Here is a 17,754-nt window from a genome sequence, read left to right on the forward strand (position 1 = left end):
CAGTCATTTTACAGAAATTATGGGGTTTACTTTTATCTAAACTCCTCTTTCTATTATTATGCTCACACTGTTGAAAGTTATATCTTCTCTGTAAGGCAACAAAATAAAATGTGTTTACCTCTATAGATATATTCTCAAGTTGAACATTCTTGTTCCTACTAGCTTTTATACTGTTTAATAGGCATAAAATGCAGAACCTGAAATGAGAATGTGCAAATAAATGTAATATATGTATATATTTATACATACATATATACACATGTGTATAAATGTTTGTTTAAATTCAGATTTATTTATTTACCTGTACCATAGTGAAATTTTCATAGGCACTCCTACTTTATTCTGATTTGAATGAAGCTAGTGAAGCTGAAATGTGTATAACTCATTTTGTTTGACAGAAGTGCCTTGCATAAGCAAAAATATTCAGCAGTGCTCTCAGTGGTGTAATTAGCAAAACTGGTAAGAGAGAGAGTTAGGGTCTCTTTTAAGTCAAAATAAGAAAATTTCCTTGTAAATGAATGCATATTCCACGGAAGAACAGTACCTGTTTCCCTCCAGGTACACCCAGGGAAACTGAAGAGAGAATTCAGTTACCTACGCATAACCATCCCCGGATGTCATCACCCTCTGCATTCTTTATCTTAGAGGGCACTTCCAAGTTTCCAGGAAATATCTCCCCTCCCTGGCAGTTCATGTAGTGGAAAATATGTCCTGAGAACTGGTCTTTGGTAGAATAAACACTATCTGGTGATGCAGCCTTTTTTTTTTTTTTTTTTTGTATTTTCATACTTTGTTAAATACTATGTAAAGTGTAGCTCCCTTTCCAAATACCCCATGACCTTTCACTGTGGACTTATCACTTGGCTTTCCATTGGTAGTTGCTAAGGTAAACTTTCCTTCTAAAACTGCCACTGGGGCCAACAGGGTTCAAAGCTGTGCCCTTCCCAGACCCTGTGAAAAACAGTGAAGCGAACATCTGCAGTAGTGTTTTCAAATGTTGGTGTACTGTTTACACTGGAGATTGCCTCCTGGCATTTGTTTTCCTTTTGCTAGGCTTAATGCTCTGTAATCTTTTAAGACTACTTTTGCAGTGTTAGTCAGGGTATAAGAATAATTTCCCTGTTGCCAGGGGGAACCAAAATGGCATTCAAGACATCTGAGCAATGCTGACCTCATCACTTCCTGATGTATCGCTGACCCCTGCACTTACAGAACTCCTTGAAATGTGAAGCTATTAAAACTATAGCTCTCTTTAATCTAGAAATGTACACACGGAAACATTTCTGAATGTGTCTCATAAACTCTGCATTCCAGAAAGGCAAAGGATTATGCATTTTAACAATCCTTTATGTACCTTGACATAATGAGAATTTGTGTTTCAGAAAGTGTTAACAGTCGAAGTATATGTGAAAATATTGTGTCCTGTAAGTTTCCAGTGAAGTTACAGCTCTCATTAAATGTCACAGCTTCCAGAATAATAGTAAACTGAGTCATTTATGAAATCCAAACCTAATGAGAAACCTCCATAATAAAAAGGAGTCTTAAGGTGTCCTTGATGTGTAAACATAACTAAATCTAGGGAGGAGTTTACCTTATTTTCAAATATAGAAAGTAGCTACTGGGAGCCAGATAGATGTGGTATATGTCCTTAGATGCTTAAAGCCTAGCGAGGAATATCGACAAGTGATCAGAAAATTAAGAATAAAAGTTATAATATTGATACTAAAAGAGACTTGGAAGAGACATTTAAACAAGTTTGGAGGTGGAGGTTAGCAAAGACTACTGGCAAAGGCAGTTTTTAACAGGACCACTGTGTACAGTTATCTAGGTGGTGCATTGCACAACTATACTTTTTGACTCTGTTAAGACCTTAATGACACATAGGAGTGACCTAGGAAAGGAGGCAGGAGGTGGTGGAGTGGAACATGTGAAGGAATGCATACCAAGTAAAGGAGAAGCATGTGACGCCTGGAAATAAGAAAGTATGTGATAACTTAACGTAGAGGAACTAAAAGAAATTCTGTGTCTGCTGCGTAGACTGTGAAAAGAGTGTAGTGGTTAAATATGAGGGTTAGAAAAACAGGGCCTTATAAATCAAGGTCAGTGGGGAACAGATTTAGTTTTAGGCCAGAAAGTGTTTTAGGCCAGAAAGTAATATGATCAGTTTAGCACAGTGGAAGTAACACTCTGGACACAGTGTGGAGATCAGATTCTAGTGGGGCAAGATTGACTGAAGCTTGGAGACCTATTGGGAATCTCTTGCAACAATCTAGATAAAAGATGGATTTAAACTGAAGCAGTGGAGGGAACTTGGTGGAATGGATGGCTTTGAGAGAAATTTAGGAAATTAAGTCATCAAGATCCATACAATTTTGGAGAAGGAATGAGGTAAAGGAATCAATGAAAATATGAAGATTTTTTGATATTGGATAGTCAGATATCAATAGTCATCTATAGTCAGGTCATTGGATAGCCAGAACTCCATTCACTTAAATTTGGAACACAGAAGAGCAGGGTTTTGAGGGAAGAGAGGGGTTTGTGTTTATGACTTGTACAAATGGAGACACCAACAGGAAGTTAGATGCATGGGTCTGGAGGTTAATAAGGGATCCAATTGGTTAACTAGACTTGGGAATCACTTGTATAAAAATTACTCTGGAAGACATAGGGGTGGTGAATCAGGTAGTTTGGAAGCCTGTAACAAAAAACAAAGATAACAGTGGTTAAAACTGGGATCTGTTTTTCTCTTTCATAGTGAACAGTGCAGAGGTAGGAAGTTAAACTGCTTATAAGACTCCACAACATGAGTAGTAATCCAGCTCATTCTGGGTTTCTGCCCTGCCCACTACAATGGCTTCCATCCTCAGGGTCGCCTGCTAGAGTGACCAGCTGTGTTGGTTTGCCTGGGATTGAAGGGGTTCCTAGGACGTGAGACTTTCCATTTTAAAACCAGGAAAGTCCCAAGCTACCTGGGATGAGTTGGTTACCTCTGCACCTCCTGGTTTTGCGATGGCCACTGCAACTCCAGCCCTTTGCACCCACACTTCAGGCAGGAAGAAGGAGGAAGAGAGGACAAAAGGGACAGGTCAGCTGACTGAGCCCCTCTTTAAGGAGTTTGATCAGAAGCCCCACCTGACAACTTTCTGTTACATCTCTGTCTAAAACTGTCATTGGCCACCTCTCCATTCAAGGGTGAATGGCAACAGCAGTGTCGTGGCTGGGCACATGGGCAGCCCCATCATAAAGTATGGTTCTCTAGAGAGGAAGAAGGAGAGAATGGATACTGGGTGGGCAATTAGCAGTTCCTGCCCCAATGAGGAAGACTCCTGAGAGCAGAGAAACCAGACCCAGACCCAGAGAAGTACAAACTCTGAAGATCAGACAAAGCTAGATGATCCCACAGAGAGGACACAAAAGTAGAGGTAGGAGCAGAACTACTACAGCAGGTGTCAAGGAATTCAGAGGGAGAAAGTGCTTTAAGACCAAGAGAGGGTCCAGAGGTTAATGCTGCCCCAGTGTGGTTTTATTAATAAGGGCCACTTCGAAAAAAGAGCCACAAGCTTCCTGTGGAAATTCCCCTCCCTTCCCGAGAGCCAAACACTCCACATGTGGGAGAAGTTGCTGAGTAAGTTAAAGGACAAAGTGGGATCCTAATTGCCCCCCCCCCCCCACCCCCAGCCTTCTCCCATGACCAGCACAGACAGGACTGATAGTGATACAGTTCAGTGGGTCTGTACTGGGCCTCACAGTTTTCTTCAATTTTAATCCAAAGTGACATCAGTGAAAAAGTCTTGCATGGCCACTGTTGCACATCAGGGTTCCTTCCAGCCCCACATGTGAAGTTGCTACAAAAGTTTGAAGTAAAAAACATTGCTCTGGCTCCCTTGGTGAAAGGAGCAAATTCTTGTTTATACATGAATACTGGGAAAACTGAAAAGTCAGTTTCCACATCAAGGAATAGGGTTCACCCTGCCCCAGCCCTGCGTGCTAGGATGTCACTGAAGCCTGTATGTGGCAATTTTATGCTGCTCTTTAAATGCAGGCTTTCCTTTTTCCTCAAGCAAGGTGATATTTGAAATGTTCCCCAACTTAAGAGCCTCTTCACTGCACTATGAAAGGTTTCATTCTGGGAGGGGTTTCTTACTCCTTGGAACCAAAACAGAACTGTAAATGCACTCACTTCTCAATTATTCTCTCCATTGCATTTCAGAAGCGGGTCCTGCCTATAAAGTTGTGCTACCCATCAACCACCCTCAGTATATTGATTTCTGGGGGGATTTAAATTTAAGCTCATACTTCTTAAATCTCATTCATCTCCTTATCCATGGAAGCTAACCAAAATCCGGGGGGCTCATGCTGTTTCATTGAATGAGAATGAGAAATTTCTTGAAACTGTCATAAGGCAAAAAAGAAGGAAGAAAAGAAGCCATTCCCATCAAAACATTTACCGAAAGCAGATGTGCCTTGCAAAACTCTGTAGAGAGATTCTTTCTAACCCAGCAGGGAGATTGGGAATCTGGGGGATTTGTTTTATGTTGGACAGCACAGAGCACCCTGGTGTCTGGCACGTAGGCGTCCAAATCCAGCCTGGAAATGGATTACCCATGAGAAGCACATGCAGTGCCTTCTGCTCCATGCAAGTTAGTAAATACTTATAAGACACTGGGTTGAAATTCTGGGCTGTGCCTTATACTTAGTGTTCTCTGATCTGTCAGTATTGCCCTCATTCTGAGTGACTTGAAAACTCTTCATATCCATGTTGCCCCTTTTCCCACTTCCCAGCACTTGCTCGGGTATGGCCTAGGATTCTCTGAGCCCAAGACTGTGGGGTCTCTGTCCACCATCACTAACCAAAGTATGGATGCAAAAACTTACTCTGTATGCATTAATTCTAACCATTGATTTGTTTACATCCTTTTGGTAGGGGAAAGGTGCCCTACTGTGGATCAAGTACAAGGCATACCCTAATTTTAGAAATTTTAGAAAACTATGTATTTATAACTCTTTCAGATGTGAGGCAATGTGATAGAAAAGGTAATCTGCTTGTTGTGTTATCGACAGGAACAGTATGTGTAGAAAAGCCTATCGGTTCAGTTCAGTTCATTTGCTCAGTCTTGTCCTATTCTTTGTGACCCCATGGACTGCATGCAGCACACCAGGCCTCCCTGTCCATCACCAACTCCCAGAGTTTACTCAAACTCATGTCCATGAGTCGGTGATGCCATCCAACCATCTCATCCTGTCATCCCCTTCTCCTCCTGCCTACACAGGCTTCCATATAAAAGCCTCCACACCTTCAGGATCTCAGAGTAAGGAAAAGGAGGGAAACTTTGCTCTCCTGCCATGGGAAGATTGATACAATTGTAAATAGATAAATTAATAGAGCATACAAGAATGTATTTGGAAACAGTGTGGAGCTGGGGAAATCAAGTAAACTTGGAGCCAAACCTTCATTTACTAGCTGTGACCTTGGACTGCTCAATTAGTCTGTGTGTGTATCTGTTTCCTCCACTGTAAAGTGGTAACTCCCACATGATAGGATCATTCATCAGGATTAAGAGAGAAGAATCTCTCTTACTCATTCGGTTGAGAACCTAATGCCTGCAGCTCCATGAGTATTAGTTCCCTTTGAATCTTTTATTCTTAACAGATGATTTAAGATGAATTCTTGAAAGCCGTCTTCATTTTCATATGATCAAAATTATATTCATATAGTGACTTACTAAATAAACTAGAGGATAATAGTAAAATTGGAAACTTCAAACGGAGGATAAGACTATTTTTATGTAGTCATAGAAATTTATGATTTTTTCTTAGATATTTTCAGAACAAAACATTCTTCTGCCAGAGGTAACCAGTACATTTATAAATTATTATCAATCTGATTGATTAACAAATATTTAATACAGATTTCTACATTTGGTGAATGCTATGACATTTATTTTCTAATAGCACAATCAGCTGTTTTTGAGAACCCCTATGCCCATTGCATTTTCTATACTTTTTAATTTTTGAAAAGTCTTTGATATGCAAAGAAAGCAAGACTCCTTCAAAATATAAACTGATGGCTTATACATAATTGAGGATGCAATTACTTGGAAGCCTCCTCTTTCCATGATAGGAATCGAGTCCTTTGCAAAATACTTTATGAGCATTTGCCAGATGCTTTGCATGTATTATTGTCCAGGCTGCTTTGATCAGCTGGTGGAGCGTAAAAATGATTGTCAACAGATAGCATAGTTCGGCAATGGGACAGGACAGACTGGGAGGGTCTGGGATGTAGAAAAAGTTGTGCCCAGAGGACTAGAGCAGGCACTAGGGAGAATGAATATAGATGCATATGGATCTTTGAAATAGTGGGCAGAAACCGATGTCAGAAGGGCAAGACAAAGGGCAGCAGGCAGAGCTAGTAGCAGTTAATATCAAGGAGGTCCAATATGAGATGATGAGATGGGCTAGCCATCAGGAAAATCATGCTGGTCAGACATTTGGAAAAATAAGACCTAACATTTATTAAACACTTATCACATGCCCTTGGGCACTGTACTAAGAGCTCTACTTATATAATCTTTTGTAAAACTCTGCAAAGTCAGTATTTTAGCATCCTCATTTTACCAGTGAAGAAAGTGCCTCAGATAGCAAATGCAACTGGCTGAAAGTGACATGATTTGTAAGTAGTGTAATTGGGATTTCAACCAACATCTGGCTGGGGTGATAACCACCAAGTTTTAAGCACTCTGCTTCCACAGACAGGGCCCAGTCCAGATGGGCAGGCAGTAAGGCATTCAGGAAATCTGGCAAGAAGATCCTTGCCTTAGGTCAGGGACTGGACTTCAGCCCTGGGAAGGAAGCTGCCAAAAAGAAGGCAGTGTCCTTGCCTTAGACATGCAAGATGCTGAGAGTTAAACAAATAGAGAAGTAGGCATTATTATCAAACCTGGGTCACCAGAGGTTTCAGCCAGAATCATACTAGGGGTAAATATATTGAATTCTATCAGTACTTCAGATGGTGGTTAACCCTGTGTGAGAGCAAGGGGGTGCTTAGCTATCAGGCTAAGGGTTGGCAGCCAGAAGAACCCCAGTACTCAAGAGGACAAAGGCATAGCCTTCAGCACCAAAGAGTCAAGTAAGATGAAACGAATGAAGATTGTTCTCACATCAGCACTGTGAATGTGCTGCTGGTCTGTTACCTGAATAAATAGCATCTCTGAACCATAGTGGAAAAAAGAAGACAATAGAAATTTCTATCCCTGGAACAACTAAAGGACTCCTCCCCTGATAATAAGAGAAATAATTAACAATTAACATTACACTTTACAAAGCATTTTTATATATGCCATTTATCAGGTTCTCACAACTCTGTAGATAAGAAGTCATTTCTCACCTGAGCTTTGTATTCTAAAGTCAGCATGAAAAATGAAAATGGAATACCATCAAAATTGCCCTTGAAAATTCCTTAAATTACACATGGAATGTAGTATACATGATTTTCTATATATTATTACCATTTTTGTGTACAACACAGCTGATTTTCCTTTTTGTGTTGAAATACATAAGTCCCACTTAGTGACTATTCATATAAAAAAAACTTATTTCATACAAGTAAGCAAGTATTGCAGTGATTGGATTGTTTTTTGTTGGTTTGTCTAAGTACATTGAGTGATTTCTCAAATATTGAATGTGTATGTAATAGGACTTCCCTGTTTATTATTCCCATTTTGTAGACAAAGAAATTGATGATACAGTTAGCATATGCATGATGAAATTTTAAGCCAAAGTTATGCAAATCCTGGGTGGGGTCCACTGTACCATATGATCACCCCACCATGATCTTTACATCTGAATGACAGCACATTCATTAGCAAAAAGAACTGCATGGGTTATCAAGAAGTCCCCCATAGTGATTGCCTGGGATCTAGACCCATCATACTGTGCCTTGGCTGTTAGAAGTCATGAATAATACACTGAACTCAAACCATGCAGATATGTCTAGCTTTGGGGCGTAACCTCAAAGTCAGTTCTTTAGTCTGCCTTCACTGAGACGGAGAAGCCTTTTCTTTTGCTTTCTAATGCCTGCACGTGACTGGAAGACACATTCAGACCCTTGAGGCATATGGAGCCTAACCATTTTGGCAAGATAGCTTAATTACTGATTTTGATTGCCATCCTACTTTTTAAAAATCTATTTGGAAGTTTATGGCCCTCTTCTGACCCCTTATAAAGATTTTATCATTTCCAATAACTGTCTCATAAATTAGATCAAATTACCTAAGTAGCTGTGTTTGAAGAAGATCCTTCCCTACCTTCCTATCATCATGTTTTCAACACTGTGGCTACTAAATCTCCCCCAGACCCTTCGCCCCTTGTGTTATAATCAACAACCCTGTCCACATGTGATTTCTGCCATCCTTTGCCTTTTTCTTACTTGTGTTAGAGTTGTTTCTCTTCCTATGGTTAAAAAAGTTGGGAAAGGGAGTGGTGTCTGGGGGAATGGTGGAGTAAGGACTTCAGAAAATCCTCTCCCCACAAAAGCGATGAAAGCACTGGCAACAATTGTTAAAATCAGCTTTTTAAGAACTTGAAATTAACCAAAGACTTGCAATATTTGGGAGCATTTATTCAAGAAAAACAACTGAATATCAGCAAGGACACTGAAACTTGTGTGCATTTTAACTCACTCTATTCCTATCCTGATCTTTAGAAGCACATGGAAATGCAAGGGACCCAGAATACTCAGAACAGTCTTGAAAAAGAAGAATGACATCAGAAGGCTCACACTTCTCGGTTTCAAAACTACCATAAAGCTATAGTAAGCAAGACTATGTGGTAGTAGCAGAAGGATGGACGTAAATCCATGTGATAGAATTGAGAGCTCAGAAATAAACCTCTACATCTATGCTCAATTGATTTTCAGCAAAAGTGCCAAGACAATTTGATGGGCAAAAAGCAACTCAAAATAGATCAAAGACCTAAATGTAACAGATAAAACTATAAAACTCTTAGAAGAAAACAGAGTTGTAAACCTTCATGACCTTAAATTAGACAATGACTTCCTAGTTATGACACCAAAAGCACACACAAAGAAAAAATAGAAAACTGGACTTCATCAAAATGAAAAATTGTGTACTTCAAAGAGTACCATTAAGAAAGTGAAATGAAAACCTATGAATGGGAAAAAATATTTATCATATTTTTACCAAATATTTACCATATTTTAAAATATTTACCATATCACCACATATAAGTGATAGCATATGGTATTTGTCTTTCTCTTTCTGACTTACTTCACTTAGTATGATCATCACTAATTACATCCATGTTGCTGCAAATGGTATAATTTCATTCTTTTTATGGCTGAGTAATATTTCCATTATATATGTGTACCACAACTTTTTTATCCATTCATCTGCCGATGGACATTTAGGTTGATTGCATGTCTTGGCTGCTGTGATTAGTGCTGCTATGAACATAAGGGCACATGTATCTTTTTGAATTATAGTTTTGTCTAGATGTGACCTGGAGTGTGATTGCTGGATCACATTGGTAATTCTGTTTTTGGTTTTTTTTGAGGGATCTTCATGCTGTTTTCCATAGTGCTGGACTAACTTACATTCCCACCAACAGTGTAGGAACATTCCATTTCCTCCACACCCTCTCTAGCATTAGTTATTTATAGACATTTTAATAATGGCCACTCTCATTGGTGTGAGGTGGCACCTCATTGTAGTTTTGATTTTCATTTCTCTAATAATTAGTGATGTGGAGCACCTGTTCATGTGACTATTGGCTGTCTGTATGTCTTCTCTGGAGAAATGTCTATTTAGGTCTTCTGCCCATTTTTCGATTGGGTTGTTTGTTGTTGTTGTTGAGTTGTATGAGTTGTTTGTGTATTTTGGAAATTAAGCCCTTGTTCCAGTGCATTGTTTGCAAATACTTTCTCTCATTCTATAGGTTGTCTTTTTGTTGTGTTATATCATTTCCTTTGCTGTGCAAAAGCTTGTAAGTTTGATTAGGCCCTATTTGTTTATTGAAAACATTATTTTTAATAAAGTAAGAAAAAAACAACTCACCAAAACAATTATCAGTTTGTTCTAGAATGGCAGTTTTATTAGTGGCAGTCCAGGGAAAGGCACCATCCTGATACCAGTATCTTCCTCATTCTTTCTTAATTTTCTAAAATGCCTTCATAATGTGCCACATTCCCTCTGGTTCAACTTAGCTCTAATATGACCACAGGATATAATATGACCCCAAGCAGGGATGTTCCAGCTTAGGTCCCAAATCAGATTGATTGGTAGTAGTTATATGGAACAGTATATTTAAAAGGATTCTGAGGCTACATCCAAGCTAGGCAGGAAAAAAAAAGTAACAATTAATTAAGAAAATCTGACTTGTGATTGGCAATGGTAGTGGAGGTAGTTAGCAACTGGGCTAGTTATTTGATCTAGGAAAATGCATTATTCTGCTGAGTGGCTGCAAAATCACTTGGGTGGATAAATCTTTAGATGGATTGTAATACAGCTAATTGGCATATCCACACAGCATGACCTAAGAGTGATTTTGAGGTCTGTGATTTACATGTAAAATCTTATAATTTAAATAGCTAATATTTATGGTCAAGATGTCAAAATCACTCAATAAATAGCATTAGCTTTCTTATAATATCAAGGTGTTTAAAATAATACATTTTATGTACTCTGTGCTTTCAAAGGTTTTTAACATAAGAGTATTAGCGTATGCTTATAATAAAATCTGACATGATAAAAGGTTATGTTGAGAAAGATTTTTTATGGCATTCACTGAAAAGTCAAGATAGTCACCAGCAGATGTACTCATTCAGCATCCTATAACACACGTTTACATATGTCTGAATTTTACCTCCAAGTAAAACTGTTTCCTTCCTCCTCTGCATGCTTTCTTTGATAGATTAGCAGTGTCCTGAGAGTGAGTCCTGTTTCTCTGGCCGATATGTAAATCAGTGGTTCTCACATTGTGATCCCCAGACCAGCAGCATCAGCACTCTCTGGAACTTTTTAGAAATGTGGTCTGTTAGAAGGGCAGCATCACCCCAGACCTACTTGGATTGGAAACTGAAGGAGTGGGTCCAGCAACCTGGGTTTGAACAAGCCCTCCTAGTGACTCAGCTTAAGTTTGAGAGCCCCTGCTGTGAGTTGTTTCCCTTCTGGAAGGCAGGAGGGAGAGAAGTTGGGCAAGTATCCAGGCAGAAGTGGGCCTTGTTTGGCAGCCAAGTTGGCAGGCGATGTAAACAGTCATAGGACACAGCACGGACTTTCTTTTTTCTTTCCTCTTTTATACCCCGTGTTTCAATTCTCTACTTCCTCGGGAAAGGTTTGAAGTGCTCTCAGGATCTCCCTCAATTCCCATCCCTGCCCTACCCCACGACTAGTCTTTTTAGAATCCCTTCCTTTATGGCAGTGGCAGAGTGGGACAAGGAGGATATGTTTATGCATTCCTTCATGTCACAATGAAGCAACAGTACATTTCAAAAAGGAGTTGGCATCAAGAACCCCAGCTTAGTTAATGCTTCAAAACCCAACAGGCCCCACAGCTAGTAAATATATATGAAGCACTTGGAGCAGCACCTGGTTCGTAATGAGTGTTTGCTGTATGTAGGAGGTAGTGGTATTGCTGGTGATTACTGCAAGGACCAGATTTATTCTCAGAGAGTGCCTGGGTTGGCATCTAGAAGCAGTTGCTATTTGCACCTAGTAGGTGGTTGCTATGTTGAGAAGACTGCCAGCTGGAGATAGATCTTGATCTTGAAAGCTTTTGCAGGCAAGTGAGGCTCCTTAAAGATAATGCCCTGACTGTGTCCTAATTGTGAGGATGGCCGTTCACTGAGCTACCGCTAGCCTGTCTGCACTTACCACAGGATTCGGGCTGGGATCAGATTTGGGGAAGCAAGTGTGGGAGAAGGGGCTGAAGAACATCAAGAAAAGCAAAGAGGCCTTTTAGGGCCTTTCCAGTAAGAATTTAGTGTTGGGGAGTCCCAAATGCAAGGGGTGAGGTGGGTGGTCATATATATAAGACTGCATGTTAGATGCTGGCCATGAATGTGGGAACCTCTGAACAAATATGAGGGTGCAGGTTAGAAGGGCAGAGGGTCCTCAAGACCCACCAGCAGATCAGATCATTGTTACAGGAAGCCAATGGCCAGAGTTAGATTTGGAAAGCTCAAGTGAGAGCTCTTGGTTCCAACCTCCTTTTTTGGCCATAGAAATGCTATTTTACATCCTAGTGTAGCCAGTGGAGCCCTTGACAATATCAGAAGAAGGAGGAGAGAGGCAGCAGGAGAGAGGAGTGAAGAGAGGGAAAGGAGAATAGGAGGGGTGAAGGGGATGGGAGGAAAAGGAAGGAGAAGACAGAAGGGAAGGGGAGGAAAGAGAGGGCGAGGGAGGGGGCAAGGGGATGGGGGTGGGAATAATCAGTGCTTCTGCTGATTTCCAAGCCTTGTCCTACATGTTTGACGTGAGCTTTCTCATTTAGCTATCAGAACTAGGAGATTCAATTGAGGAAGAGTCTAGCGGAGGAGAAAAGTGAAAGTTTCAGTCACTCAGTTATGACCCCATGGACTGTAGCCCACCAGGCTCCTCTGTCCATGGAATTCTTCAGGCAAGAATACTGGAATGGGTAGCTATTCCCTTCTGCAAGGGATCTTCCTGACCCAGAGAAGGAGAGTCCTATGCTAATTAAAAATTAGCTTGTGATAAATTTTTTCCTGCCTGGGCCCCAAGTTTGAAGTAACCAAAACAATTTAATCTACTATAATGAGGCACATTAAATGCAGACTGAGTCATTAGGTATGAGGGGAATGATGGAAAGGGAAGGAACCCACCAAGGTATTCCGACTCCAGTAGAGGAATACTGCTCCCCCAGATTCGGAAGCTCCTTAGCCTGGGTTCTCAAACTCATATGCCTATGGGGGCCAGGGAGATGAAAGCAGTGTGCTAGATGGGCCTGCTATAAAGTGATGGTAGGTGCTAGTAAGCAACAGATATTTGGCTTCAAGGTCAGGCGGTGATAGGGAGAAGTGGGGATTATGGCAAATGGAGCCCACATGCCACCTCTAAAGAGGCAGCGCTACTGAGCTCTGGGCAGCTGCTGTTGTGTGAAAGTAGCCTCTGTGTCCCCAGACCTTCTAATTTCTCACCAGAAGCAGAGATCCAGTGTTCAGGCAACATGTAGTGGGCCCACATAACGCATGTGCTCGCTGTGTCTGCCCTGGGGTTTACTGGCCCGCAGTTGTGCATTTTCCTGAGTCACAAACAGAAGATTGATTTCTTCCCTGGGTCCCCTTCTCTTCTAGGACATTATATTTATGTGGACACCTCCTTTGCCAAGGAAGGGGAGAAAGCCGTGCTGCTGAGTCCTGATCTGCAGGCTGAAGAATGGAGCTGCCTCCGATTGGTCTACCAGATAACCACATCTTCAGGGTCTCTATCAGATCCCAGCCGGCTGAACCTCTACATGAGATTTGAAGATGAAAACTTTGATCGCTTGCTTTGGTCAGCCAAGGAGCCTTCGGACAGCTGGCTCATAGCCAGCTTGGATTTGCGAAACAGTTCCAAAAAATTCAAGGTAGAAAAAATTTAGATGCAGGCTTATTGTTTGACATTGTACTATTCTGATGAAAACTTCTGCCATCCATTGCAGTTAGTTATCTCCTGTGTTAGGATGTGACATTTTGAAGGAGCTGCATCACAGAAAAACATTAGTAATGGAAATTAATATTGTTTATTCCTTAGAAGAGTTTCTTCCCAGATTTGTTTTCTGTCTATTTAAGTGGGATTTGTGTAAGAATCTAAATGGGGCTTAAACCAACCTCTTCAATGAAAATTTATTTTCCAATGGGCTTTAAGGAGTATTCTCATTTCTTATAATTTTGTTTCATTCTCCTAAGTTGTGTGTTTATGTTTGTGTTGTCTTCCTAATGCTTCCTTTGCTGTAATTTTTAACAAAACAGTAACTATGATAAAAAATGAAAATACATTGAAAGAGGAAAGATACTTAAAGGACATGTTCTGATTTCAAAGATGAAAGTTGTTCCATCAAAAGTATTGGGGAAGTATGGTAGAGAATATAACAGAAAGTTGGATGTAGATTGGAGCAGGAAGGAGGATGGAGCCTGGACTCAGGTGGCCATGAAGTGTGACATTTAGTGAGAACTTGTCATGGGGGAAAAAGCGGAGGCTTCCAGAAAACTTTCTCCATTTCTAATCCCCTTTTCAATTCCTTATCCCTTATCTCTTCTTCCTCAACACGCTTTGGAATACAGTACTCTACATTCCATATCTGCATATAGTCCTCCCATCAGACAGCAGGGTGGATTGAGGGAAGGAGCACTGGAGGTCTGAGATCCCTATTATAAAGTGTCCCCCTAACAGTATATCACACCTGATATCTACCAGAATAGCTGCAAAATATTGGACTAAAATCACATAAGGAAAGGCAAATATTTTCAGAAGCAAGATCCAAGGTAAACAGTGCTTGAAATCAGCCACATAAATTGTTTTGCTTCTCTCTATTCTTTGGGGCTTCCCTGGTGGCTCAGATGGTAAAGAATCCACCTGCAATGCAGGAGACCTGGGTTTGACTCCTGGGTTGGGAACATCCCTGGGAGGAGAGCATGACAACCCACTCCAGTATGTTTGCCTGGAGAATCCCATGGACAGAGGAGCCTGATGGGCTATAGTCAACAGGGTTGCACAGAGTCGGATACTACTGAAGCAAAAAAATCTCTGTTCTTTGTGTAAAATTATCAAATTTTCATCGATATAGAAACTACAAGTTGAGTTGAGTTTTGAGTCTCTTCCATTCATGCCAAGATCCCCCGACCACTGCCTCCTCTTCCAAGGGATTTTTATCTCCCTCTGAGGCCTCTGCCTTCAGTTCCTGGCCATGCTCAGAATGGATTTGCCCAGGGACCTAAGTCTCCTTTCCATCTGCAGCCAACTGGTGTCAGCACAGGTGTGGGAGAAGGCAGTGGCTGGGGTTACAATGGAAGGCAAATGAGCTTCTACTGGATACCTTGCTCACCTCAAAGTTCTGAAAATATGTGTATGGATTTGTGTACACACATGCACATGCACACACTTGCCTTCTTTCAGTGAAGTCCATCATGGGATTAGTATCCAACAGCAACGAACTGAGACAAACAATCTAATTTTGCCTTGAATTGCTGAACAGCTTCTGACTAGTAGATGAAATACTAAAAATGGACACATGGTGTTTTAAAGTCTAACTCCCTTCTACCCCATGTATTGTGCAGATTTTAATAGAAGGTGTGCTAGGACATGGAAATACAACCAGCATCGCAGTCTTTGAAATCAAGATGACAACCGGCTACTGTATTGGTAAGTGGGTTTCCTTTTCATTGTATCAGAGCATGCATCTTTTTCTAAAATCTCCTGTTGCCAGAGGTAATTGAATCAATCGTAAAGGCAGAGTATTTTACAAACTACACTCTGTAGTGCATTTTGAATTTTGCATCATTTGAATGCTGTATGACGTTTCTCTGTCTTTAGCAGAGGAAGGCTCGTTAAGAGTTTTCCTGGACTGACTGGGTTGATGAAAGAAAAGTAGGTGAAGTGACTGTAACCTGAGTTGCTGCCTTAAACTCAATATATTCCATATTCCAATAAACATAATTTCCAGTTGGCTGTAAATTCAGCTTTTTGTAACATTTGCCAGAAAGGCGGCATCCTATTTACCTCCATATTACCTCCTTTCCTCACTCTCCTCCATTCCTCTCTTACACCCCACTGCTCTGTCCTTACAATCACAATTTTCACTTAGATTCCACTTAAGCAGGGTTGTGAGGTTCTTCTTAAGTGCCAGCTTCTTGGAGGGCATCAAGAGCAGACATTCTCTGTGCTTGAGATCGCTCACCTTCCATTGCCTCCTACTGAAGCTGTCTCTGTAAATGATCAGTTCTGCTGGTGAAGGACATGCCACGCTCTGCAGGTGAGGTGGGTGGGGAGGAAACCACACAGGACTGAATCCAGGAGATGCATTTGAGCTATATTTTCAAGAAGGGGAAGTTTAGGAATTCAGTTGGCAAAGGAGCAGGGCAGGAAGGAAAGCACTCATTCTAGGCAGACCCCAGTGCAGGGACAGTGCAGAGCATGTCCAGGCGAAGGCCAGGGACTGGGTAGTGTGTGAAGTGAGAGTCAGGAGTGCTGAGGGAGGCTGTTACGAAAGAGTCTGGATCCCAGCTGTGGAGCCTGGGTTCCTGGATTATGTGGTTGGGAGGCACCAGAAGTCATTCAGCGGGGACGGGCCTGCAGCTGGGCTTTCAGATGCTGACTCTGGCTGCCACCTGGAAAATGAGCTGGGAACAAGGAAAGTATATAAGAGACAGGAAAACCCTTGGGAAGTGGTTGCAACCTCTAAGAGGGGACATAGGAGTCTAAAATTGGGGTCAGCAGTGGAATGGGATAAAGGTGGGAGGTGTGAGAGATTTTTTCCAACACTGACGGTACTGGAGCCTGAATGGCTGTGGAAAGGAAGGGACAGGAGTCAAGGGCAATTCTGAACAAAAAGGAGCCTTTACTAATTCCTCGAGTCTTAACCTCTCTGTTTTGACCTGCTAGTGATGATGCTAATGCAAGTGAAAGAAAGCAGACCTAGATTGTTACCACTTCGTGAAGATACAGTGAGCTAAAACTGTATCTTCTTTCTTTGGTCCTCCATGTAGCTCTTTAGTGGCAGCTGCCTGGGGCTTGAACAACCTCACAGGCTAGTCACACATCTGGTGGAGCACCGCCTGCTGGTTCAGTCAATGCACTGCGCCCCGCAGCCTCTGTTTCATTACCTGCAAAATGGGGATTCAAATCTTTCCCTCATAGGAAAGGACTGCTGTGGAGACCAGTAAGATCATGGATATGAAGGTGATTGTCACCGTGCTTGGCACTCAAAAATGTTAATTTCCTTTCTTCAAATCACTGGATGGCTTCTGGTTTTTTTTTTAAAAAAACACAAAAGGAGCCCTGATGTTTTATCTTGTTGAACTGTATGATCTTGCTCTCACCCCATCTTTCTTTCTGTACACTCCTTTTGCCTCTCTTGTTTCCTCGTCTGTAAAATGAGATTAATAATAGTACATACCTTGTGGGGTTGTTTTGAGGATTAGATAATTTAATTCATATAAAGTACTCAGATTAGTGCCTGGTGATTGAAGAATATTTTGCTTTTCTCTTTTACTCTGCAGCAGCCTTTAGCACTGACTGTTGGGCATAGGTTAGTGGATCCTGTAGTAGAAAAGTTGAAAATGAAAATCTTAAAAATGTTAAGTGCTTGCTAACGCAAAAGCACACTGATAACTCTATCAGTCAGGACCCTGGCAAGAAAGTGGAAACAGATTACATTCAACCTTAGTAATTTGAGGAAAACTCACCAAAGGGACTGCAAAGGTATGGGTGGGTGAAGGAAGCCTGTCAAAATGCAGTAATCCAAGACTAGTCAGAGTGATGACTCATGAACCATCAGCACTGGAGGTCTGAAGGGGCAAGAGAGGAGGGTTTACCAGAACATAGAGCTGTGTGGTCCCTCGGTAGCGGGACACAGTCAACTCATGGCATCCTGGCAGAAAGGGAACTGCAGGAATAAACAAGCCCAACCTTGTTCTCCTCTTATCTTCCATTGGTTGAATCCATTTTAGAAGCCAGCAGGCAAGGAGGCCCGTACAGGTCCATACACATCACCCTCTGGAGGATGGAGCAGGGTGGAAGAAAG

General features: G+C 41.4%; 1 protein-coding gene across 2 annotated transcripts in view; it reads left to right on the forward strand.

Moving 5' to 3' along the window:
• The window catches only part of MAMDC2 (MAM domain containing 2), a 152,718-nt gene that overhangs the window by 54,428 nt on the left and 80,536 nt on the right, over positions 1-17,754 (forward strand). For both annotated transcript variants that reach the window (XM_043890711.1, XM_043890710.1), the window contains exons 3-4: positions 13,328-13,599; positions 15,290-15,374. In XM_043890711.1, coding sequence (XP_043746646.1) covers positions 13,328-13,599; positions 15,290-15,374 — 357 coding nt within the window. The remainder of the gene's footprint in view (positions 1-13,327; positions 13,600-15,289; positions 15,375-17,754) is intronic.

This window comes from Cervus elaphus, chromosome 29 (assembly GCF_910594005.1).
Source record: "Cervus elaphus chromosome 29, mCerEla1.1, whole genome shotgun sequence".
NCBI lineage: Eukaryota > Metazoa > Chordata > Mammalia > Artiodactyla > Cervidae > Cervus > Cervus elaphus.